Here is a 27,248-nt window from a genome sequence, read left to right as displayed (position 1 = left end):
CACACACACACACACACACACACACACCTACAGCAGAAACACAAAAGATAAAGAGGAAGGAAGCTACATTTGCCACTACAGAAAACCATCAAATCGCAGAGGGAGACGGAAATAAAGGACTTACAAAATAGCAAGAAAACAATTAACAAGATGGCAGTAAATACCTACTTATCAATAATTATTACTGATATGTACAACATACCAATGTACATACATGTACAACAACTAGATGTCCAGTCAATGAATCCAAACAGAACAAAACGTATGCTGCCCACAAAAGACACACGTGAGATCGAAGGACACGCAGACTGAACGTGCGGACACGGGAAAAGGTGTTTCACACAAGCGGGAACCAAGCGATGGGAGGGGTATATTTATATCAGACGAAATAAACTCTAAGACAAACACTGTAATAAAAGACAAGAAGGCTGTTATGACAGTGGTCAATATAACAAGACAACAGCACATTTATAAATATTTATGCACCAACATATAGGAAACAAATGTTAACAAACTCAATGGCGGGGGCACCTGGATGGCTCAGTCAGTTAAGCGTCCAACTCTTGATTTCGGCTCAGGTCCTGATCTCACTGTTGTAGGGTTGAGCCCCTGTGTCTAACGGCCTGCTCTCCGCGCCCTCTCTCTGCCCCTTCCCTGCTCACACACTTGCTGTCTTCTCTTGCTCTCAAAATGAATGAACAAACATTAAAAACAAACGAACAAACGTAAAGGGAAAAACAGACACCACCATAGCAGGAGGGTCCTTTAACACCTAACTACATCAATACATAGATAATGAAGACAAAAAAGTCAGTAATGAAACACTGCCTCAAATGACACCTTCAGCCAGATGGACCTAACAGACATTTACGGAACATTCCATCCGACAGCAAGAACTTTCCTCTCAAGAGCGCATGGAATTCCCTCCAGGGTAAACCAGATGCTGAACCACAAGAGAGGTCGAGATACTGAGGACGGCTGGAGTCAGACCGAGCGTCTTTCCGGCCACAACTGCGTGAACTCAGCAATCGATTAAAGAAAACATCTGGAAGGCTCGTACGCGTGGAGACTGAGCACCACAAGCTGTGTCGCCCCAGAGGGCGGGGCAGAGAGCAGAGCGGGGACCCCCCCCCAGGCCACAGCCACACATAAAGCAGCCCGCTCCGAACGCACTCTGCAGACTGGCCAAAGCCACATCCGGCAGGACAGGAAGGGCAGGGCTGGAGGCGGGAACGAGCCCCCAGCAGAGGCCCACCTGCAGGAGGGACAGGCTGGGCGTGGAGGCGCATCCCCCCCCCCCCCCCCCCCCCCGAGCAGCTCGAGCCCCAGGACACGCACGCCCGGCCTGTGGGCTGCACCGAGCAGAGTCCAGCAACGGCTCGCTTGGACACCCAGCGGGGCTTCGCCCCAGGAAGGCCCGAGGACAACTGAATTCCAAACCTGCTCCAGAGGGCCACCTGCTTTCTGCCTTGGTCTCAGAGTCGGCACAGAGGCAGCCGACTGGAAACACCTGGGCTCTACGGGAGGGAGGTGTCCTGACCGACCTGGGGGCGGTGCCACGGGGACAGGGGCCTATGACAGTCACCTCCCACCAGGCGCACTGTGGCTAGCCAAGAGACCAGAAGCACAAGTGCCGGCAATGATGGGGATGTGACCTGGGGCACCACTGAGGAAAACAGTATGGGGACCCTCAAAGAATTAAAAATAAAGATAACATATGTGGGGTGCCCGGATGGCTCAGTCGGTTATGCGGCTGACTGCGGGTCAGGCTATGATCTCACAGTTCAAGCCCCACGTCCGCCAGCTTCTGTGCTGACAGCTCAGAGCCTGGAGCCTGCTTCAGATTCTGTGTCCTCCTCTCTGCCCACTCGCTCTCTGTCTCTCTCAAAAATAAACAAACATTTTAAAAAAATTTAATAACATATGATATAGAAATTACACTACTGAACATTTGCCCAAAGAAAATAAAAAGATTAATTGGAAAAGATAATATACACTCTTATGCTTACTGCAGACTACTTACAATAGCCACAGTAAGGAAACAACCCACGTGTCCATCAAGAGGGGAAACAGACCAATGGAATATCACTCAGCCACAAAAAAGAATGAGATCTTGCCATTTGCTACAACATAGTCCTAGAGGGCACAACTAATAATTTAGGAAAAGACAAATACCATAGAATTTCACTTACATGTGAAATCTCAAAAACAGAGCAAACAAAAAGGAAGCAGAGACTCCTAGATACTGAAGCCTAGTGCCTGGCGGAGGAGAACAGGTGGAGAATGGGCAAAAGGATTAAGAGGCACAAACTTCCGGTTTTAAATAAGTCAGAGGGAGGGAAACCACAGCACAGAGAACACAGTAAGTAATATTTTAATAACTTCATATGCTGACATTGTAACTACACTCATCATGGGGAGCATTTTGTAACTTACAGAATTGCTGAATCACTGTAATATACACCTGAAGTTAGCATGTTACATGTCAATGACACTTCAATTAAAAGTGTGTGTGTGTGTGTGTGCGTAAATGTGTTAGATATTGGTGGCGGGGGTCAAAGAAAACAGAAAAACAAAAAAACAGAACTTGCAGGATGCAGCAAAATCAGTTATTAAGAGGGAAGTTCATAGCAATAAATATGTACCTTCAGAAACATGTAAAATCCCAAATAAACAATCTAATCTCAAGGAACAAGAGAACAAAGCCCTTAGTTAGAAGAAGGTTTAACAAAGATCAGAGTGAAAATAAATGAAATAGAGACTAAAATTTAAAAGAGAGTAGAAAAAAAAATTAATGCAACTAAGAGCTGATTTTATGAAAAAATTAAAATAAACCTTTAGTGAGACTCACAAGAGAAAAAGAGAAAGCCCAAATAAATGACATCAGAAATGAAAGAGAATATGCTATAACAGATACCACAGAAATACAAAGATCCCGAGACTACTACCAAAAATTATGAGCCAACAAATTGGACAACCCATAAAAAATGGATAAATGTCTAGAAACATTCAACCCAGGAAGACTGAACGAATAAAAGAACAGAAAATCTGAACAGACTAATTACTAGATAGGACACTGAATAAGTCATCAATAACACGGTGAATTCTACCAAACATTTAAAAAAGCATTAATACCAGCCCTTCTCAGTCAAACCAAGACACAGGCTCTTGACTACAGAGAACAAACCAAGGGCAACCAGAAGGGAGGTGGGCGAGGGGCTGGGTTAAATAGGAGACGGGCCCATGTGAGGAGCGCTGCGGGGGGGATGAAAGTGCTGAATCACTATGTCGTATGCCGAAAGCCGGTATTAGGTACATTAACTAACTGCAATTAAAACAAAAACTTAAAAAATACCAATCCTTCCCAAACTCTTCCAAAAAATAAAAGAGAAAGGAACACTTCCACCTTCATTTGATGGGGCCAGCATCACCCCAATGACAAGGAGAGAACATCACAAAGAAAGCAAACTGCGGGCCGGTGCCCCTGATGAGCACAGACGCAGCACCCCCCCCCCCACGAGTACCACCGAGAAAGATCCGCAACACACGAGAGGTCCTTCACCGTGACCACGTGGGCTGCACTGTAGGGCTGCCAGGACGGCTCAGCGCCCACAAAACCCCATGACACTCCACACTAACGAAATGAAGGCTAAAAGTCAGTCAGCAGATGCACAAACTCAACATTCGTTCACGATAAAACCCTACACAAAGTGGGCACAAAGGACACATAACTCAAGAAAGGTCACATACATCTATAATAAGCCCACAGCTGACATCATATTCAATATCCACTGTGAAACACTGGAAATTTTTCCTCTATGTCCAGAAACAAGACAACATCTGTCTTGTTCAGAAACATGTCAACTCTTGCTATACAGCCCTGGAAGTCCTAACTAGAGTGATGAAAGCAAGAAAATAAAATGCATCCAATCTAAAAGAAAGAAAAAAAAGAAATAAGATAACTCACTATTTGCATGTGATATATTGCACATAAAATATCCTAAATAATCCACCACAGAAATGTTAGAACAAATAAATGAATTCAGTGAAGTTGCAGGATATAAAAGCAATGTACTAAAATCAGTTGCATTTCTGTACAGTAATAATCCATTTATAATTGCATCAAAAAGAATAAAATACTTGGAATAAGTCTAACCGAAGAGGTGAAAGACCTGTCCTGTAAAAAGTATAAGACACTGCTAGAGAGACTGAAGACTGAACAAATACAAAGATATCCTTGCTCACGGACTCAAAGCAACAACACGGTTCAGATGTCCATATTGCCCACAGGAATCCAGAGCGTCCATGTAATCCCTATTAACATTCTAACAGCATTTTCCAGCAGTACAAAGAAACAGTACAAAGACTCATAAAATTTGATGAAACCACTGGTGACCCCAAATAGCCCAACCAATACTGAGAAAAAAGAATAAAGCTGAAAGCATCATGTTTCCTGATTTCAAGGTTTTTACAAAACGTTAGTAATCAAAACAGTATGGTTTGGGCATCAAAAGACCTATGTACCAATGGAACAGAACAGAAAGCCCAGAAATAAACTTATGCATATATGGTCAACTAATTTGACAAAGGAGCCAAGAACACACAATGGGGAAGGGGCAGTCTCTTCCACAAACTGGGCTGGGAAAACTGGCCGCCCATATGCAGTATACCAGTTTCTTACACCACACACAAATTCAAGACAAAATGGATTAAAGACTTGAATGGAAACCTATAAACATAAATAAAGGGGAAACGTGGGCTGTAAGCTCCTTCACAATGTCTCCGTGATGACTTCTGGATTTAACATCAAAAGCAAAGTCAACAAAAGCAAAACTAAATAGTGTAACTACATCAAACTGAATCTTCCGGGGCATCTTGGTGACTCCGCTGATTAAGCGTCTTACCTGCAGCTCAGGTCGTGGCCTCACAGTCGTGGGGTCGAGGACCCTGTGGGCGGGGCCTCGTCCTCCCTCCACCTCAACTACCCTGTCTCCCCGCTGGCACGCGCGCATGCTCTCTCAAAAACCAAATGCTAAAGAATGAATCTTCTGCGTAGCAAAGGAAACCACCAACAAAATGAAAAGACAACCTACAGAATAGAAAAAAAATATTTGAAAATCAGGTAACTAATACCCCAAATATATACAGAATTCACACAACTCAACACTTAAAGAAGAACCAGATTACAAAGTGAGCAGAGGCTCTGAATGGACATTTCTCCAAGCGGAGCGTACAGAGGCCCAAAAGGTCACAAAAAGGTACTCGGATCACTCATCACCGGGGGCTGCGAATGACAGCGGTGACTGCGGTGCCACCAGCCAGAACGGCTCATGTCACCTAGACAGGACACAACAGTGCTGGCGAGGGAGTGGGGGAGGGGCCAGAGCAAAGAGGGGCAGCCATCATGGAAGACAGAGCAGAGGGTCCTCAGAAACGTGGAACTACAACTACCCAGCGACCTAGCAACTCCACTCAGGGGACTTCTCCGAAGGAAAGAAAACACCATCTCAAAAGAAATACGCACCCCCGCGTCCACTGCAGCACTAATTACAGTTGCGAAGACATGCCAGCTGCCTACACGCACGCGCCCACTGAGGGACGGATGAGTAACGAAGCTCTGGGGCTCACATGATAGAACATTCTGGAACCATGAACAGAGGAGATCCTGCCATCCGACACAGCGTGGATGGACCCCAAGGGCATTGTGCTAGCTAAAACACGTCAGACAAAGAAAGACAAATAGTGAATGATCTCACTTCTATGAAGAAACTAGAAAAAAGAAAAAAAGCCACAAAATCATAAATACAGAAAACAGATTGGTGGTTGCCAGAGGTGGGGTGGGGACTGGGAGTAACGGGTGAAGAGGGTCAAAGTTACAAAGTCCCAACTGTGAAATAAACCCTAAGGATGTAATGAACATGATAGTGACTGCAGTTAAGAATACCGCACTGGCTACTTAAAAGTTGCTAAAAGAAAGTCAGAAGAAAAAACGTTTTGTAACTCTGTGTGGTAGCAGATGCTAACTAGACCTATTATGGTGCTCACTTTACAACATATACATACACAGAATCGTTACATGGTATCCCTGAAGCCCATATGTTATGAGTCAACTGTATCTCAATAAAAAACTCAGTAAGAATAAATAAATGGATGCATGCATATGCATCCATCCACAACATCATAGCTCTTCCTCTTCCAGCCATGGTAAGGCAGCAAAGACTGGATTTACTTTCTGCCCGATACGCCTAAAGCTCAGAATCCATGACACTAGACATGAGGCAACATGGGACAGTGATACACAGACCAAGCAAAGGGAGCCCGACGTCTGCACAAGCTTGTCATCCAGAAGGAGCCGCGAGGACCCCACAGAGCCCAGCGCGTCCTCTCAGGGAAAGGGAGCTGCGTGCCCAGGGGACACAGGTAACTAGTGTGCAGACAGAGGGACACTCCAGAAGCCTGAAGCCCCCCCCAGTATTCACCGGAGTACCAACCACTACACATGTGAAGACACCCTCCAAGGCCGGGAAGGACCACCTAAAAGGGGGAGACAGTCCAGGAGTTCCATGCCAAGCCGAAGGACCATGATGGAAACAATTCGAAGTCCCACCATAATTCAAGCTGCCCACAACCAGTGATAAGGGGAAACTCATAAGGCAGGTCTAGAAAAGAAACACACAGTTTTGAAAGAACAAAGATAAGGATGCAGCAGAATCCCATCAAGAAAAAAAAACTCAGCCGAGAGGGTGGCGTTGCGACATCTCTAACATACCAGAAGATGAATAAAGCCAACCTGGAACTCTGCACCCAACAAAACGATTTCCAAATACAGAGTGAGAGACTCTTCTAGATCTCCCAAAGCGGACGGGGCCACACAACAGCAGCCACCCCTGCAGAAATGTTACAGGAAGATGTACATTGGTAATAAATTCATGTGTCCACACGAAGGAAGAATCGAAAAGAAACAACTACAGGAGTAAATATATGACATTTTCCTAATTACTTAAATCTCTTTTAAGAATAATTGATTTTTTTAACAAAATTGATCATGAAGCATGGGTTGAAAGCATACATAAATGTTTAAAGTGCATAACAATGACAGCATGAATTTCGGAGGAAAACAATAAAAGTACTTACTACCGTGTTCTTGTAGGTGAAATGTTTTATTCATGGGATGGTAGACTGTTCTAATGGAAGACATACAGTACCTGCCTTAAAACAATCAACAAAAGAAAATAAAGAATAATAATAAGTAGGTCAATAAGGAGATAAAAGAGAATCATAAAAAAAAAGTACTCAATTCCAAACAATGACCAAGAAAAAGAAACAAAGAAAAAGGGGAACAAAAACAAGAAACAGAAAACAGGCAAGAAAATAAAAAAGATTTTTTTAAATGTTTATTTTTGGGGAGAGAGAGAGAACGAGCACAGGAGGGGCAGAGAGAGGGGTAACAGAGGATCCGAAGACAGACAGCCCGATGTGGGGCTCGAACTCAAGAACCATGAAACATGACTGGAGACAGAGTCAGACACTTACCCAACGAACCCAGCCACGTGCCTAGAAAATGAGAGATTTTTATAGAATAATATCAATAATCATACTAAAAGTAAATGGTCTGAATATTCCAATTGAAAACAGTCGTCATGATGGATGAAAAAGCAGGACCCAACAACATGCTGCCTACTAGAAACACATTTTCAATAAGAAGACATAAATGCTTATGAAAAAAAAAGACAAGAAACGATAGATTAGGGTGACAGCAATCCAAAGTAAACTGGAGTAGTTACATAAATGCCAGGCATAGTCAAATTCACAGCCAAAGCTATTGCCAGGGATAAAAAGGATTATTTTAAGATAATATAGAGAGCAATCCATCGTAAGACATGACAAAACTAAATATTTCTACACTTAGTAACAGAGTCTCAAAATACATGACGCAAATACTAATGGAACTGAATTGAGAAACCGAAAAATTCACAATTATAGTTCATTCACATTTACAGAATGTTCTGCCAAACAACAGAACATAAAGTCTGATAGGAAAAATTAACAACCTAACGATACAGTTACATGGTGTTCATAGGTCTGAAGAGTCAATATTCCAAGATCAAATCTCTACAAATTAATCTATAAACTGAAATACAATCTCAATTTAAAAATCCCAGCAGGATTTTTCTAGAAATCGGCCTGCTGATTCATATGGAAATGCACAGGATCTAGATTAGGCAAAACAGGTTTGACAAACAAACAAGAGGGCTAACAATACCTATTTTTAAGATGTATTTTAATGCTACAGGAATCAAGGTAGAATGGTATTGGTACAAGATGGACAAGTAGATTAAAAGAACAGAAAAGACCAAAGAAACACACACACACACACACACACACACACACACACACACACGGTGGACATCTCCTCTTTGACAAAAGTGCAAAGGCAAATAAGAGTAAAAGGACATTCTTTTCAACAAATCGTGCTGGAATAATCAGATGTCTATCAGTCCATACTGCACACCACACACAAACACTGATTCAAAATGGATCATACATCTAAGTGGCAACAAAAACTACAGAGTTCTAGAACAAAACAGAAAAAAAACATCTGTGACTTTGGTTTAGGGAAAGATTTCATAGACACAATACCAGAATTACAAACCAGGAAAGGACAAGTTGATAATCTGAACTAATCAAAATTAAAATCTATTGTTCTTTGAAAAGAATTGCTGAAAACTAAAAATGTCAACTCACAAATAGAAAAAAAAAGTATTTGAAAGCATAAATTGGATCAAAGAGTCCTATATGTAATAAGAAAACATGGTGATAATCATTTAAAACCCAGTTTTAATTAAAAATGGGTAAAAGACCCAGGGGCACCTGGGTGGCTCAGCTGCTGTAACATCCGACTCTCAGCTTCAGCTCAGGTCATGATCTCACGGTCTGCTGACAGTGCAGAACCTGCTTGGGATTCTCTCTTCCCATCTCTCTCTGCCCTTCCTCCCCCCAAATAAACAAATAAGCTTTTTAAAAAAATGGGTAAAGGATTTGAACAAATACATCAGAAAAGGAGAAACAGAGGTAGATGGCAAGTAAGCACATGAAAAGATGCTCAACATCGTGAGACGTTGGGGAAATGCAAATGACGTCCACAAGACCATGCTGAGTCTCAGGGAGGACGCAAAAGAGAAGAGAGTTCTCATTCCTGCTGGTGGGAATTCTCAGAGGTGCTGATCCAGCCGCGCTGGGAACCAGTGTGGCCACGTGTTAACAGTGTAAACATGCGCTTCTCATACAGAGCCATCCCCTCGTCAGCACCCCGGCAGCTGAAAGCGTGTGCCGCACGAGGCTTCTGCACACACAGAACAGCCGCTGTGCGCAGAAGCCCCCAGGCTGGAAATACACCAAGTGTCGTCCCAAATGTAGCAACTGAGGTACAGCCAGGCACCGGGTAACCACTCAGCAACAAGAAGGAACTAAGTACTGGAACTCACTACAAAACGGTACCAAAGGAGTCCTGCTGAATGGGAAAAGCCAAGCGAAGATTACACAGCATGTAACACGGCTGTCGGATTCCAGAACACGAAAGCTGACCCGCAGTGACAGAGAGCGGTTCAGCAGTTCCGTGAAGAAACTTTAGGGGGTAAAGATCTGTTCATCATCTCGGCTGTGTACAGCTCCACGGATGTACATACGTCAAAACTGACCAAGGAGGGTTTTATTTTCTTTTCTTGCTAAAAATACAGGCAGTTTATTGTACGTCGATTATACAGTAGGGCAGTTAAAGGCATCTCAGAAAGAAGAAAACTCACGGCAAACCACGACTCAGTAACAACACAGATCTTAACGACGCGAGTGTGGTGCGGCCGGTGTGCCAGCCGGCCTGCTACGCACACAGCGCCCCCTCCCCGTTCTCTCGGCAGCCGTGCGGCACGGACGTCCTATGTCCAGTCCACAACAGGAGACACTGAGAAACCGCGGTCCAAGAGACCTGCCTGGTGAAACGCAAGGCGGTGCGGGAGGCGGGGCCAAGCCCAAGGACGCCAGTCCAGGGCTTCTCCCTTGGCCGTGACCCTGCCGACAGGCGGGACGGCTGCTCCTCAGCCATCCAATCGTGAGCGCCGCGGCCGCGAGGACAAGTGTGCTCAGGGGGTACAAGCGGAAAGAACACAACCAGACTCTACTGCCTGCTGTAAGGTAAGCGTCAGGGAGGCGCACGGAGGCGTCTGACTGCCTCACACCTCCTAGTACACTCTACCGGCATTCCAGCTTTCAAACCCAGTCACCACAATGAGTGTTTTGTGGAAAACAAATTCAGATTTCATTTTTTTAATGTTTATTTATTTATTGAGAGAGCGAGAAAGACAGAGAGTGAGGGAGAGGCAGAGAGAGAGAGAGGGAGAGAGAGGGAGAGAGAGGGAGAGAGAATCCCAATGCAGGGCCCAAACTCACGAACCAGGAGATCATAACCTGAACCGAAATCAAGAGTCAGATGCTTAACTACCAGAGCCACCCAGGTGCCCCTATTCAGATTTACTTTTAAAGATGGGAGAAATGACCTGCCACTCTTGCTGATTTACATAGGCAGAACTGACTTCTGTTCCTTTAGGAAATTCTTACATATTTCACTGAATTGCTCTCCGGCCTCTGCCTTCTACAGTTTAAAAGTGATCCTTATTAATTACAGTTTGTACAAGGTCCTTAGCTGGATACATAAACGTATTCAGATGCAAACAAAGCTATCGTGATTACAGAGGACAACAGGACACTAACATGGTGCCTACAGGAGGAGTAATCTGGTCTCTAAAATACCAAGTTACTGTTACTTAAAAGCACACGAAAAAATAAAAGATGAGAACAGGCATTCATATCACTCTGAGGTCGTAAGACGGAAACTTAAAAACTTAGCATCAAAATTGCTGATTAATTCTACACCTTTACTTACATAATTTGGACACATAAGACAATCAAACCAATATTCATGAAGAAAACATGCAGTTAAAGTAAATGAAATACCCCTGTAATGGTACTTCTCCAATGTCCTTTGTGTGACACCCCGGGAGTTCATTTCCTTCTGGCACCTCCAGGAGCTGGAACCCGGGCGTCCCCCGAATGCCCAGCAACCCTGCGTATCAGCCTCTGGGGGTAAGAGAGTCTCTGGCTTCCTGAAGCTTCAAAGATCTGTACAGTTTTAGTTACGATGCACGATGCTGAGTTAACTTCTGTACAAACTAGGAGATTTAGGTCAAAGTTCTTTTTTTTCCCACTTTACTTCCTGCACGTGGATGTCTAATTGTCCCAGTACCACCGACTGTCCATGCACCTGTGTCAGGCCTGCGAGGGTCTACTTCTGCCCGCCGTCGTGTCCACTGGTGGATGGGCCCATCCTTCCCCAGCACCACACTAGGTCTGCAGGCATCAGGCTCTCGTCTGCCTGAATCTGAGCGTGTCCCTATTTCACCTTCATTCTTTTTACTTGTTGTTTATTTTTGAGAAAGACAGAGACAGTGCAAGCAGCGGAAGAGCAGAGAGAGGGGGAGAACCTCAAGCAGACTCCACACCGTTGGGCTCACAAAGCTGTGGGATCATGACCTGAGCCGAAATCAAGAGTCGGATGCTTAACTGACTGAGCCACCTCGGTGCCCCTCACCTCCATTCTTAAAGGGCATTTTCTCCACACACAGAATTCTGGGTTGACAATTCCTTCCTTTCAGTACTAACGTTCTGCTGTTCCACTGCCTTCTGGACTGCAGTGTTTCTGATGAGAAATCTAGTTCATTCAAGTCATCGGTTCCCTATGAACATTGTGTGATTTTCATCTGACTTTCCCGGTTGGTTTTTGGGCTGTGGATTTAAGTGGCTTACGAATATGTCTGGGCAGGGACCTTTTGGGGTGTATCTTAAGTGGGCTTGCTTGGCTTCTTGAGTCCTTTGTAAGGTCTCACCGAGTTTACGAAGTCTTCAGCCATGATTTCTTCAAACCCTTTTCTTCTCAACCACAGTCTTCCCCTTTCCTCTCAGGCCGCTGTGACACAAACGTTCAACACTGCAGTGCTGTCCCGTAGGTGCCTGAGGCCTCTCTGTTCCTCTGTGACTCAGATGACATAGTTCCTACAGAGCCATCTTCAAGTTCCTGCTCTCTTTCCTCTGTCATCTCCATCTTGCATTCAGTCCATCCAGGGTGCCTCCTTATCTGGCCAATGTATTTTTGAGTCCTTTTCTTTCTTTTCTGAAATGTAACATATTTCCATCTGCTCATGCAGCGTAAGGCCTAAAATGAAGGCCCACAGCATCGTGTGCCTCCAAACATCTAGGGAAACTGGGCGAACCGCAGCGGCCTGAGCACAGGCTGCCCTGCCCGCTCTTCCCGTGCGTTCGTCCCCTAGACAAACACTGCTCCCCGTCAGGGCCCAGGCACGGTTCCTACTCATCCCAGGGGGGTGGGTTCCAGTCCCTGCCAGACCATGGAATCACTCAAACATCAGGGAGCCTGGACGGCTCAGTCAGTAGAACACGTGACTCTTGAACTCAGGGTTGGGAGTGTAAGCCCCACGCTGGGCATGGAGCTTACTTAACACACACACACACAGACACACACACACACACACAACACATAAAACATGCCCATCACATCCTCCCATGGGAACCTGGGGGCAGCCCACCCTCCTGTCCCCACACTGCCTGCCTCCCTCCCAGTCATGCTGGGTCCCTCTGCTCCAGGTCACACCCTCTTTGTGGCCCTGCAGGGTGCATGCACCGTCCCCCTACCCTGGCACAGGGGTGCACATGCCTGAGAAACTGCTGTCAATCACACCTGTCGGGTCAGGTGTCGAGCGTCCAGGCACCCCAGGAGCCTACAACAGGACCCCACTTGCATCCACCAGCAGAGGCGGGACGCTGGAACAGCTCACCCTTACTTCCCGGAGCAGCTCAGCAGTCACTGCTGTCACATCCTCCCCCATAACTCTAGCATCTGTCATCTTAGACGGCCATCTGTCGAATGTCGTCTCCCATGCTAGTTGAGATTCCGGGTTCTTCATATGCTGAGTAATGCTGGCCTGGACGTTTTTGTTTCAGCACGGAGTCAGCGCTAACTGTGCCCAGGCTGCACATTCCCACCACTGTCTGTGGGCTGTGGCTTCGGCGTGGCTCTGCTGGCGAGGACCCCAGCCAGGTTCGGATCTGGGCAGCGGCCCATCTCCCGGTTCAAACTCTCAGTGTCTGGTCTGCTGTTAGCATCAGAGACACACAAGGTCCAGGGCTGAGGCGGGAATTCAGGAACGACTTAACAGGGATCCCCTCCTGGGCTCCCCGCTCCTGACCATCCCTGGTGCTGTCTGGTACCCTGGGCACCCACTTCGGCACCATCTGCCTTGTACTTTCAACAGCCACACAGATGTCCCAGGCCAACTGCAGACAAATGGGGAAGAAACAGCAGCAGGACCCTGTCCCCAACCCCCTTGAGACAACAGCTCTTATGACTGAGGCGGGTCCCCTCGCCACAGAGTTCCTGGTATTTGGGGCCCTGGCTGCCACCATGCTCCCTGCCAGGACACCCGTCTCCCATTTCCCAAGCCTGGACTAGAGGGACTCTCCTGCAAGTGCTCTCTGGCTGTGCCCAGGCCCATTTCTGGGATTGTTAGACCGGGCCAGTGGATGCCAGGAACAAACGGAATTCACACTCTTATTTCCAGCCCAGAGCACTCTCCTGAACTCCACACCTGCACACCTGACTGCTTCGGCAATACCGCACTCGGCCGGCTCTGCGGGGCGCGCTGCCGGCCGCCGAGCAGGCAAATCCCGAGGCCGAGCGCGTGCCCCTCTCACTCGGGTGCGACGGAACGGCCGTGTGTGGACGCCCGCGCTGCCGCTCCATCACAGTCCTGTCACCCCCCCAGACACACTGCAGCTCCGCCACAGTCCCGCCCGCTGTCATCTCAGCCCTCCGCCCTGGTGTCCCTCGTGGGCAGGGCCCCTGCTCATCTCTGGAGGACTGCTGTCCCCACTTAGGCCTGTCCGAACTCTGGCGTCACCTTCCAGGTCAGGCTTCCCCGGAGCCCCCAGCCTTGCTTCTTCCCCGAGGCCTGACTCCGCCTCCTGCACAGACTCCTGTGGGCCCCGCCCCCGGCTGGGGTCGTGACCTCTCCATGTGCTTTCACAGCCCTCTAAGCAGCTCCTCTAAGCAGCGCCCGGCCCAATGCATCCTGGGGGCGCTGACCGAAGGAGCGGGGACCCACCTGCCGGTCTGGTCCCCTGAAGCTCACAGCAGACAGAAGCCACACTGGCTTCTCCAGCCCCCAGCCCCCAGCCGCGAACTGCCCTCCGCCCGTTCATTCCACACCGTAACAGGGCAGTTCTGACACCTGCCCATCGGAGCTCTCCTACCGGACTTTTATTTGTTAATGTTTTATTTATTTTTGAGAGAGAAAGAGAGACCTCATGAGCAGGGAAGGGGCAGAGAGAGAGGGAGACACAGAATCAGAAGCAGGCTCCAGGCTCTGAGCTGTCAGCACCGAGCCCCACGCCGGGCTTGAACTCACAAACCGCGAGATCATGACCTGAGCTGTAGCCGGACGCTCCACCGACCGAGCTACCCAGGCGGCCCGATCCTACCAGACTTTAGATGGAACATTCACAGGGGACAGTACTGAGTCACACACACATACGTTTCCTCCACGGTGACTAACAAAACAGACTGTCAACAGCGTCAAGTCAGCGATCACCTCTGGAGCGCTGTAATCAGGAGTGGTCACTGAGTTACAGTTTAAACACGAACAATGAACCTCTGCGGTGTAAGGAGCGTGTTAATAAGTGAACTTGACTTCTGAGAGCAGAAGGGAGTGCTGGCCTGTGCAGGTCAGCTGGGAAATGGTCCGCTCAGGACTCCGGTAAATGTGTGACATTACGTGAGCCTCTTAAGAGAAACAGTCTCATTTTTGTTGTTACACTTCTCTTCCTCCTGAAATAGCATGACGTTATTAATCAGATTTGCCCCAGAAAGGTCTTGGGCTATTTATGAGAATCGAATTCACCCTCATAGGATAAAGATGACTCACTACTGAGGATATTCTAAAAAGGAAGCTCACATTCTGATGTAAACTCTAAGAGGATTTCAGCAAAGGATATAAACACAGCTTTCCAAAACGACTACTGTGTTCAGGACAACATGCTCGCATGATCTGAAAATCCGTATTACTTCACAGACACACCTCAAATACAGTTCCTGGTAACCACGCCAAGACCCTGCCAGCAGCCGGGCGATGCCAAAGCCCTTGACCCCTTGCCTGCTTCCAGGACCTCGGAGAGCTCTGACTTCCTGCTCTCTTTTTTAATTTGGGAAATGGTCAACGCCAATAGGAATTATTAAACATTCTTTTGCTGAAAAGTTTCTAAGAATTAGAATTAGAAAGGTTAGTCACCACATGAACCAAGTGATCAAAATTACTGTCATCCAAAGTGGGACAACCCAGTATCAAGTGCCACTGAATAAGATGAAAATGAAAAATAGACCATGGCCTGTGGAGTATTCTTGGCAAAATATTTTAAACTAGATCTAAAGTTGAGGAAATGACTCAGTCAAATCCAGAATGTGCAAATACCATTAATATAATTTGCCTAAATTCTTTAAAAAAAATTGCTATAAAAAAACAAAGAGATAGAAGACTGTCTAGATTCAAACTCAAAACAAACAACCCTCACCCCAGAGAGCCAACCAAATGCAACATGCTTGATGTTTACTGGGACCTGCATTAACACAGCCGGGGGCGCCTGGGGGGCTCAGTCGGTTGAGCGTCCGGCTTCGGCTCAGGTCATGATCCACGGTTCATGGGCTCAAGCCCCACGTCGGGCTCTGTGCTGACAGCTCGGAGCCTGGACCTGCTGAGGATTCTGTGTCTCCCGCTCTCTCTGACCCTCCCCTGCTCGCACTCTGTCTGTCTCTGTCTCAAAAAATAAACGTTAAAAAAATTTTCTTAAAAACACACACAAATCAAACACAGGCGTGACACGGGGAGCTTTAGTGACTGTAACGTGACCGTACACGGGAACCAGTGCCTGATTCCGTGTCCCGTGACCGTGACCGCGGCCCCCACCAGGGTCCACGCGCCCCACACAGGAGGCAGGAGGCTCGTGCCGGGCCAGGGTCCCAAAAGCTTCATTATATTAAGCAACCGAAATACATCCCCTCAGACTCACTTAGGAAAAAAGAGAAGAAAGGAATAGAAAACTATCCTTTATGAATAGACAGGAAAATCTCCGAGCACTCTGAATTTTTGACACGTTAATTCATCTAATAAGAAGTTTTTAGAAATACTTATAATCCTGAGAATGCAGAGTCCAAATTAAGTCAAGTTAACAAAAAGCAGACCCTGATTAACGGGCGCAACTGAGGAGGGCCCTGCGGACCTCCCGGGCCCGGAGAAGAACACGCCGTTTCTGGAGCTCCAAAGGCCCAGACGCCTGAGCGCCGACAGAAGGCGCCAAGGCTGCGGGGACCGGGCTCCTGGGTCCAGCCCGACCCGGCGGCGCTCCAGCACAACCGTCCGCCTTCGGGGCCTGGACACAGAGTACTTCGTCCCGAGATGCGACAGGGGAGCCCGTCCGTCCCGAGTTCATCCGCCTCCCATGGGCTACCTCCCCATCCGCAAACATCACCAAAACATCAGACAGCACCGTGTCGGTCTTCAAGTGCTGCTGTGACACAGTCACAAACTCGGTGGCTTCCGACCACAGAAACGTCCCCCCTCACCGCTCTGGAGGGCAGGGGTCCACACTCCAGGGGCTGGCAGGGCGGCTCCCCCGGAGGCTCGGAGGAAGGACGTCCTGGCGCCAGGTGACAGCTCCCTGCCCGCCCAGGCGCCTCCCTCCCACCGGTCTTCAGGCGGCCCTCCGCTTCCCCTCTCGCTTCTCTTCTCATTAGGGACTTGTTACCAGCGTTAAAGTTCATTCAGACAATCCAGACCAAGGTCATCTCAGGATCCTGAACACTGTATCTGCAAAGACCCCTTTTCCACATCGGTCACGTTCACAGGACCCACGCCGACCTGCCTCTGGGGGCTCACCGCTCCCCTGCAGTTCCCGTCTCTCTGGGGCTGGCTGCACCCTGGTTAGCAACACATGCCTGCTTCATAACAGAACTGCAGAAACACATCACACCATGCTTTCTCGAAGCCTTGTTTTCTCTTCAGTAACAGTTACCTGAGGTGTTTTCACTAGTCCCCCAGGAAAAGACGGGCCTGGTAGAACAGCTAGGTATCAAAAGCTACAAGAACAGCATTTTCACGGGTTACCGTGATAGAAACCGTCTAGTGAGTCTGACACATTGACAATTCCACTGAATTGTGTCTTAATTTCTACTTATCCATTTAATCAGGATGGACGCTCCTACAGCCCTAAGATTAGACACACAATTTTAATCTATTCAGGTACAAACATGACTAAATGCTCAAACACCGCTTTTCATTTTTACACTGCTACTGTCCTCTCACTCACATGCCAATAATCATCAATGAGGTCTATGTTCTGAGAGAGCTTCCAAGTTCTCTCATCAGACAAAAGAACCAAAACTTCAGATTTACTGGTTGTTGCAAGATTCTCAATGTTGGAAAAACTTTCTGAAATGAGTCTTCCAAAAGAAGCAGTTCACCTATCTTTTTCTTTGTAGTGACAGAAGGAACCCCTTGGGGCACCTGGGTGGCTCAGGCGGTTAAGCGCCCGACTCCTGATTTCGGCTCAGGCCATGGTCTATGGTTCATGAGACGGAGCCCCGCGTTGGGCTCTGCACTAAGCATGGATGCTGCTTAGGATTCTCTCTCTCTCCCTCTCTCCCCCCACTCACTTGCTCTCTACATTTCAAATAAATAAACTTTGAAGAAAAAAAAAAGAAAAAACACCTCAACTCCACATTCAGGCACCCGCTGACCCCCACCCCGGCCCTGCTGCGTGGGAGCCGTGGAAGCCGGCACGAAGCCGGGACCTCCCTGTCCGCCCCTCCGACGGGTCTGTGCACGCAGCTCTCCGAGGCCGTGTGCGTTTATATACCCACATGAAAGTTTCAATTTATAGTGCAATCCTCCAAGACGAACGCGATGGTTACAATAATTTAAAATTTAAGAAGTTATACAGACAAGCACAGAGAGCCCGCCGAGAGCGGCGGCCACACCCACCATCTTCCCCTCTGCTGAGCTCAAGGAGCACATGGCGAACGGGCACTTAGCCACACAAGCAAACGGTGTGGCATCAGTCTCTTCACCCAAAATCTTGCCTTTTCGATTAACACATCTTGGCCTTAGGCCCTGTGGCTGAGAATCAATCAGGACGGGCGAACAGTTCATACCTCCACCGGGAATAATGGCCAGCTTTGTTTCAACCAAGCCCATTTTCGCAGAGGACGCTAAAAAGGAAGGAAGAAAATTAAGTATTGTCCAGATCATATATTCAAATATTATGACTTGAAAAACTTAGTAAAATAAGCTACAAATACTCTCTTTCTTAATTAAACTTGTGTCACAAATGTTTTAATGTTTTAGAAGGGATTTGGTTACAGACATAGGTAAACACTCTAAACGACATATAGTAAGAGGTTCACATAACCTTTTCTGTTAAAAATTGCCCAGCACTGAGTTAATTTTTGATGCAGAAAGACCAGGGCCACATCTGCGTGCTCTGGCCGGGAGCTGCCAAGTCACGATCGCAGGCTGAGCGCCCATGAGTCACTGAGGATGGGGAGCTAGGCTGCCCGACGGGCAGGAATTCCTCAGCTGCCTGAAGAGTCCTCCAGAGCGAACAGTGAATGCATCCGATCAGACACGGCACCTTCTCAGGGCCACGTCTCCAGCTACGCTTGCAGACGGTCCCCCTGCTCTGACAGCTGGACAGGCTCCTCCCCACATGCTGCTCTCACGGCCGCCTCAAACGTCCTAATGATTTATCTGCATATCCGGGTGTGCTCGGGCCACTTCCCGCATCCGCACTCCCGGCACCTGCACCCGCTCAGGCGCGCACCGCGGGCACCTCGGCCTCCCCGTCTGAACCTCAGGACTCCCGACGATCCGCGATCTGAAGGGGAGAGTCCGCGCGGACCAGCGGCTACGAGTCCCAAGCAACAGCCCGAACGGAGTGGAGACATCGCTACACGGACTCTTTTTTCAACAGGCAGCTGCATCAGAAGTGACAGCACAAGCCAGGGGAGGACGGTGACACCTATCTGCTGCCTGCCTCGCCCAGGCCTTGGGCCCCTGTCACCCCAAGTGACCAGCTGGCGGCAGGACACCAGGCGTGACGGCCCCGGAGCGCCGGGCTGGCGGCGCGGCTCAGTCACCGGCACGGGCGCTGCTCCTCCTCTCCCGCCCGAGCTCCGCAGGCGCCCGAGCCGGAGCCCCCACCGCACCGGGCTATCGGGCCGAGTGCTGAGATGGGTATGGGCCTCCACCTCAGTACACGGTCGGCACTAACTGTTCTGTCACTTTCGTGATCACCTCATCCAGTCCTCCGGAGGCCGAGCAGGAAGCCAGCGGACCTCCGGGGGGGACACCGTACTGCCGTGGCGAAGCAGAGGAAAGTGCTGGGGAGGCCCCCGCGCATCGGCTCGCCCGACCTCCCGGCAGCTCCGCCGGCCCCTCCGCAGAGAGCAGAGAGCTGGGGCGGGCCCCACGGCTCCAGTTCAAGTCTGCCTGCCCGATCCTGGCTCTCCCGCCCGCGGCCGAGACCACCAAGAAACTGGACCAGGCTGTTCTGTCTACTGGGAACCTTCAACACTCCCGTAGCCCATGGACGACTTTCTCCAAATGCTCTACTCAACAGGAGGAAAACAACAGCGTACATTAGGTGGAATTATCTGAAGGCGCCCGCTAGGATTAATTCTCACCTGCTACACGTATGTCGCACGCTAGGGCCAGCTCAAGGCCACCCCCCAGAGCGAGTCCGTCGATGGCTGCGATCGTTGGCACTGGGAGATTGGCTGAAACAGAAGGAAAGACGTTGTGTTTCTTCAGGAAGATCATTAGCTTTCAGTGTGGTTTATGTTACACTTTTCGTTGGTGAATTTATTTGTAACTGGAATACTATATAGAGAATTTTGTATCCTTTTGGCCTTTAACAAAAGAGTCATTTCCTCATCATCATTCTTCAAAACCATGCGCTGATTGTATAGAGTCATACAGACATGCACTAATATTTAACTCCTCCCATATAACAGAAATACTTTTCTAAATACTTGTTGTTGAATTAACACAACCACAGTTCTGGCTGTAATCTTTGAGCCTTAGAGTCTTTTATGAGATGCTTGGTCCACACACATTCCTATTCAAAATGACTTGGGCGTGACTGTAAAACCCCTGATCCTTCATGAACCACCTGGGCTCAGAATGGCAGTCTCATTCATGCCTCTCCAGTCAAATCAGCAAGGAAATCAAACTTTCACTCCTTGCAGACGTGACACTCTATGTGGAAAACACAAAAGACTCCACCAAAAAACTGCTAGAACTGATAGATGGATTCAGTGAAGTCGCAGGACATAAAATCAAAGTACATAAGTCTGTGGCATTTTATACACCAATAATGAAGAAGCAGAAAGAGAAATCAAGAAATCTATCCCATTTACGATCGCACCGAAAACCATAAAATACCTAGGAATAAACCTAACCAAAGAGGTAAAAGATCTGTACACTGAAAACTATAAAAAGGTCATGAAAGAAACTGAAGAAGACACAAGGAAATGGAAAAGCATTCCATGCTCCTGGGTTGGAAGAATAAATATTGTTAAAATGTTGATACTACCCAAAGCAATCTACATATTCAATATAATCCCTGTCAAAATAACACCAGCATTCTTCACAGAGCTAGAACAGGCAATTCCAAAAGTTTGTGTGGAACCACAAAACATTCTGAATAGCCAAAGCAATCCTGAAAAAGAAAACCAAAGCTGGAGGCCTCACAATCCCAGACTTCAAGCTGTGTTACAAAGCTGGGATCGTCAAGACCATATGGTGCTGGCCCAAGAAGAGACACACAGATCAATGGAACAGAGATCCCAGAAATGGACCCAATGGACGGCCAACTCATCTTTGACAAAGCAGGAAAGAATATCCAATTAAAAAAAAGGATGGTCTCGTCAGCAACTGGTACTGGGAAAACTGGACAGCGACATGCAGAAGAATGAACGTGGACCACTGTCTTACACCACACACAAAAATAAACTCAAAATGTATGAAAGACCTAAACGTAGGACAGGAAATCATCAAGATCCTAGAGGAGAAAACAGGCAACAACCTCTTTGACCTTGGCTGCAGCAACTGCTTGCTAGGCTTTAAGAACAAAGTGGGAAAAGGCCGGGACGGGGCCCATTCCCTGCTGCCACGGAACGGAAGACCAGCGCGCTCCCGGGAGCGCAGGCGCAGGTGGGGCTGCGGAACAGGTGCGCTCCACCTGTCTCCACCTGTCTACACGCTTGGAGGGGAGGGGAGGGCGCGAGAGGCCAGGCCAGACTCACACATGCTCCCCGAACCGCACGTTAGAGCACACCTGGTGAAAAAATAGACAGCCATGTCAGGGTCTACTGTGAGGAAACGAATGTAATAAAAAAACAGTATCTGCTTAATTTTATCTACAAAACAAAAAAAAAAACCTAATAAATAAAGTACGATCAAGGAATATAGTGGAAAGTTAATCTGGGTGGCTCCAAGGTCACCTCAAGCCACAAGTCAAGTGGAGTTACTTTGCTACTTGGCTCTCAATCCTTTCCTCTTACAGACCTACAGTATTTCCAGACGCCTTGGGCTCCCACCTCCCCAGTCCCCAGCCCTGGGCCCCCTTCTGCCCTCGGCCTGCAGCCTCCAGGACAAGCTTCCTGAGGAAGGAGAGTGAGCACCGGCCCCACGGCAGAGCCCGTCCCACCCCACGCCTGCGTGTCTGCCCTTGTTCTGCTTGCCGGTGACGCGGCGCGGCTGTCCGGAACCCAGGGCCCTGTCTGGTCCCTAGTGAACCTGCTGCCTCTGATGACCAGACGTTCGTGCCAGACACTCTTCAGCTGCCTGGCAAGTCCATCTGTCAACTTTCCTGTCCTTCCTTCCTCTTCTGGCTATTTCCCCGCCTTCTTTCCCTCTCAACAGGAGCGGCGCCCGGGAGGTCCCATCCCCCCCACGACTCTCATCACCCACAATACCAATGACGGCCGAACGTCTCTCTCAAGCCCCAACTTCAGTGTCAACTGCATCTCTGTAATGCCTGCTGATGGGACATCGCCACTCAAATGCTTTATCACGTATCACCAGCTTGTCAATCCTCCTTCTAGACCCTACTGCACACTTGGCAGTACATCCATCCACCAACTTCCCCGAGACAGACGGCCAGAAGTCGTCACAGCTCGAAAATCTGCAAGGCCCCCCCTTGCCTGCAGCCAGAGTTCTGGTCCCTCATTTCTCACTGGCGGACATCTGCACCTGCGACTGGCCCCTTCGTGCACACCTCCCTATTTCCTGCAGTATAATCTTCCTAAACGGCAAACACATTCATGCTATTCCCTCTGTTGGACTTGTGCAATGACTTGGTCTACACTCGGGATAAAAATGGAGAAAGCACTCAGCACGGCACAGGAGGCACTGGGAAGCGAGGCTCCGCTCAGTCCACCGGCCCGACCTCCTCTCCGCCCCCAGGCACTTACCCCAGCGCCTGCAGGAGCTCCCATCCACACCTGGGGACAGGCTGCCCTCCACCCGAGTGCCCCCGCCGGGCACCGCTGCCTCGCATCCCCGGCGCTCTGCACACGCGTCTGCACCAGAGCGCGCACCGCCCACTGAGAGCAAGACTGACGGCGCCCGACGCTGCCGGGTAAGATCCTTCCTGCTACTCCGCGGCGCCCCTCTGGGCCTCGTGGGCAAAACCCTGTGCTCCCCCTACTCGACCTTCCCGTATCAACTTCTTTCAGGCAGTACTTTAGAGACGCACCATGAATTTATTCACCCAGTGGAGCTAACAGAAAAGCTGCAAAGGCCCCTGAGTGGGAGAGGGGGGTGTGTCCTCTCCCGGCCACAAGAAAGTGCCACCGACACTCACCAGCTACCTGCAGGAAGCCGCCCCTTCAGAGGCAGAAACCGCAGAGGTGAGTTAAAGGAGCTCCAAAATCAAACCCAGGTCTCAGATATATGTGCTGCTGAGTTCCAGCTTCCGAGAACCCCGACTCCTCCAACAGACGTGGGCTCAGGCTTCAGATGCCCTCCCAAAGGAGGAACAAATTCATATGCAAAGGGGGACTTTCCTTCACATCACACTGCGCCCTGGGAATGCAGACTGAGCAGAGGCCTCGAAGGAATAAAAGGACGGTAACTTACAAAAGTGACAGTCCCCAGTCCGAGAGCCCTGCAGCAGAACAAGATGGCGGTTCCTGGCCACGCATAATGCACCTTAATGCCCCACAGACTTGGCCAGGCTTTGCTCTATGCTTCTCTTAGTTAATATTCCCAAATAAAGATCACGTGTAGCCAACAGAAAGTTTAAAAGCTATCATTTTTTGGATGGATAAAATGTCCTTAAGAGGAAAAAAAGAGGTAATGTGTGTAAAAGACACAAATAAAATTGATTAGTAAATATACCGTCCCCTTCGTGGTAAGAGGTATCATAAACATGATGCTGAGAAAATAAAGTGATGGAGGAGAGGGCATGAGCAAAGGCATGTTTCCGGTTCCTCCTGACCTGGAGTAACAGGTAAGAACTAAGAAGAACTACATAAATTCACTGAGTGCTCATCTAGGAGACGCAGGGGTGGGGAGGGGGGAGCGGAAATGAGTCTCGTGCTCACGCTGTCTTAATTCTGAAGTTGAGAATACAGACTTTCCATTTATGCTTATATTCTTTGTAAACAATGAAAATTATTTTCAAATTTGACAAAAACTTAAGAGATTTTGTCAAGGGGCTGTAAGTTTTTAACATCACATCTTATGTGACGTATATCAGATAAGATGACATGAAACGCAGGATCCTTAAGCAAAACAAGAACAAGGAAAACAGAGTATTAGCACACTCAAATCATTAAACAGGTACATTACCTGCTACTTCCAAGGCTGATCAACATAAACTAGCATGATTTAAAGCAGTCTACAAAATTTTTCCCACTAAAGAATTATTCACACAGAACAGCTTAATTAGCATTCAATGAGTAAATTTCAACCATTTGACAAGATTATAAAATTCTGAACCTCTAGTGTGTCAACTATATTTCAATTAAAAAATTTTTTTAATTAAATTCTTTAAAACTCTTGAATTCTACATAATCCTAATCCTTCCCAGAGAGCCGTTTCTCTCAGCAAATTTTCTTCAGGAAAAGATGAGTCATCCCAAAGCACACTAGTTTCGCAGTTACCTCATTTGCTTGCTTTTACATCCAGTATTTTTCCTGCTTGGGAGCACTGAATGATCCCAGTGGACTCACTGAAACTCACTGCCAAAGGGCAGGCCGCTCCCCTCACAGCACTGGGCAGTGTGACCGCACATGGGGGCAGCCGGGAGCCGAGGCCCTGCCCAACTCCAAGAGCAAGAACCCGTGACCCGACGCCTTACACAACCGCAGGCTCACATACTATTCTGAGCTCAGTACCAGGAAATGGGCCAGGTGTGCCAAAGACGATAATAATCCTTTGAAATGCTCCTAAAAATGTAATTAAACCAAACACGGAGAGCTTTGCTATTTTAAGAGAAAAATAAAGGAGCTACCCAGGAAGGCTCTGGCCTACCTTGGTAGTTCATGGGAGGACACTCAATGACGGGGGCCACTGAGTCAGGAGACCACGAATGAGGAGAAGGGGCAACGAAGACCTACTTTCAGCTCTGAGAGAGATACCACATGTAACAGAAGTTTCCAGAAGTTTCCAGAAAAATATAATCCCATTAGGAAGGAAAAATGCTAGTGTCAATCGAGATTTTTAAATATGGTTTTGACTAAAGAATCATGTTCTTATATAAAACAGAGAAATCAAATATTTCAAAAGAAATGCCCACATATGGGGTGCCTGGGTGGCTCAGTCAGTTAAGCATCCGACTTCGGCTCAGGTCATGATCTCACAGTCCGTAGGTTCGAGCCCCGCATCAGGCTCTGTGCTGACAGCTCAGAGGCTGGAGCCTGCTTCGGATTCTGTGTCTCCCTGTCTCTCTGCCCCTCCCCCACTCGCTCTCTGTTCTCTCTCTCAAAATAAAATAAAGACACTAAACAAACAAACAAAAATGCCCACATAATATACATGAAATCTAACTTTACTGAAATTATTCCAAAAACTTAGAAATAAAATCAAGGTTAACTGAAAATTATAATAAATTCCTACTATCACTAACTCCAACTAAAATTTTCACCTTCAATTTAAAGTGTCCTCCCCCGTTCCCAACATCAAGTTTCCAAGGACCCACAGACGCAAAACCGCTCCTGCTCAAGTCCACGGGCACCGCGACTGTGCGCCCTGCAGTGGCGGGTGAGGGGCGGAGGCCTGTGTGCCCCACAGTGGGGGGTGGAGGCCTGTGCACCCCACGGTGGGGGGTTGAGGGGCAGTGGGGGGTGGAGGGGTGGAGGCCCATGTGCCCCACGGTAGGGGGGGTGGAGGGGCGGGAGGCCTATACCTGGTAGCCCAGGGGTTCCCGGGCATCAGGGAGCACCCACTCTACCATCTGAGGGCAGATCCTGGATGCTTCTAAGCCAACGTCTTATGTACCTGCCTTCTCCATTCTCCATCTTGCTACCTGCGGACCTAGTGCGTGCAAGGAAGTGCTTACTCTGTGCAGGCACTGTCCTAAGCCGGACAAATAATACTGAAGCCCCTGACTAGCCTCATGACATCAGCCCTGTCAAGACCTTCACCACCTACAGGGACATGGGGCAGAAGACCTGCTCTTATTTGCCAGGAACAGCCACCATTCCAGCACAGGGGCCTGACTCCAGGGACTTGTCACCAGTTCTCACAGCCCGGACTCCGAGCCCATGAGGAAAGCTGCACGGCGAGGCCACCTTCCATCCTTCCTCAAGGACCTGGGACCAGGAATCTGAAGAAAGGGAAACGCAGAGACCTCTGGCGAAGTCCGACCAGCACACTGGCTCGGAGCCCCGGGAACTCCGGGAGACCAAGAGCAGCAAAGTGTAGTTCCCGCAGCCCGACCAAGGCGACCAAGGGCACTAGGTGCAAGACAGTGGGTCAGCTGGCGGGAACGGGACAGTGACTTGCGATTTCCCTGCCGAGCTCTACCCCAGAGCGCCCGAGGGCCTGACTGCAGGTGCCAGAGAAGGGCCGACCCCAGGGCAGCCCTCCTCTACCCAAATCCCGTCACATAAAGCCTCCCTGGGGCACCACAGGGCCGGGCAGCAAGGTCCTGTAACTGCTCACACTATAGGGAGGGGAGGGGGAAAAAGAGTTGGGGACAGCGAGGGACACAAATCATGAGAGACTCTTGAATACTGAGAACCGAGGGCTGAAGGGGGAGGGGCAGGAGGAAGGGGGTGATAGTCATGGGGGGCACTTGTGGGGAAAGGCACTGGGTGTTATGCTGAAACGAATTTGACAATAAACTATTATAAATTTTTAAAAAATAAGTCAACAGAACTTTCCCAAGGAAAGCATCAAGTACACACTGTAAAGTTACAGTAAAAATAACCAGGTGGTACAAAACACCACCTTTTCCTGTTAAATAAACCACCAACAGAACCACAGACAAACAGAAAACAAAACACTACACAGCATGTTTAGTATGATTTTTAAACGTAAAGCCTCCAAAATCAGAGGGCATAAAATATCATGGCAGACATAAACACCAAACACATCACACATTTAAAGAGGCTGCAATCGTCGAGTGAGGAGAAGACTCCGAACGGATCACAGCGCGAAACCCAATTACAAGCAGAACATTAGAGAAACATCTCAAACAAGAGGAAAAAAGGCTTTTTAACCTGAAGGACCGCACGGCACAGCTCCCCGTCTGGGTCAGGAACGGCGGCACCTGAGGAAGCACTAGCTGGCGGGCGCCCCAGCGCCGGGCTCAGCGGAGGGGGGTCCGCAGGAAGACGGGGCGCCCGCGCGGCACACACCCCAAACCAAGTCAAACCAGCACAGACGTCACAGCCATTCTGACCACCACGTAATAGTGACCCAGGAAAGGACGACAAAAAGACCAGCGAACCGGGGACAGGAAATAGGGACAGCCCGAAGGCACGCTTCCTGCCCGTCTTAGGAGCTGAGCAGAGAGAGCGAGTGTGCCCCCCACCCTGTGAGATGAGCAGAGAGAGCGAGTGT

General features: G+C 48.6%; 1 protein-coding gene across 3 annotated transcripts in view; it reads right to left on the bottom strand.

Annotated features, from left to right (window-relative positions):
• Nucleotides 1-27,248, bottom strand: part of AUH (AU RNA binding methylglutaconyl-CoA hydratase) — a 140,766-nt gene that overhangs the window by 61,820 nt on the left and 51,698 nt on the right. For all 3 annotated transcript variants that reach the window (XM_029919433.1, XM_029919435.1, XM_029919434.1), the window contains 2 exons: nucleotides 19,856-19,948; nucleotides 18,326-18,382 (listed from right to left, as the gene is read on the bottom strand). In XM_029919433.1, coding sequence (XP_029775293.1) covers nucleotides 18,326-18,382; nucleotides 19,856-19,948 — 150 coding nt within the window. The remainder of the gene's footprint in view (nucleotides 1-18,325; nucleotides 18,383-19,855; nucleotides 19,949-27,248) is intronic.

Source organism: Suricata suricatta, chromosome 13, assembly GCF_006229205.1.
Source record: "Suricata suricatta isolate VVHF042 chromosome 13, meerkat_22Aug2017_6uvM2_HiC, whole genome shotgun sequence".
Classification (NCBI taxonomy): Eukaryota; Metazoa; Chordata; class Mammalia; order Carnivora; family Herpestidae; genus Suricata; species Suricata suricatta.
Note: the sequence above shows the minus strand (reverse complement) of the source record. Positions and strands in the feature narration are given on the sequence as shown.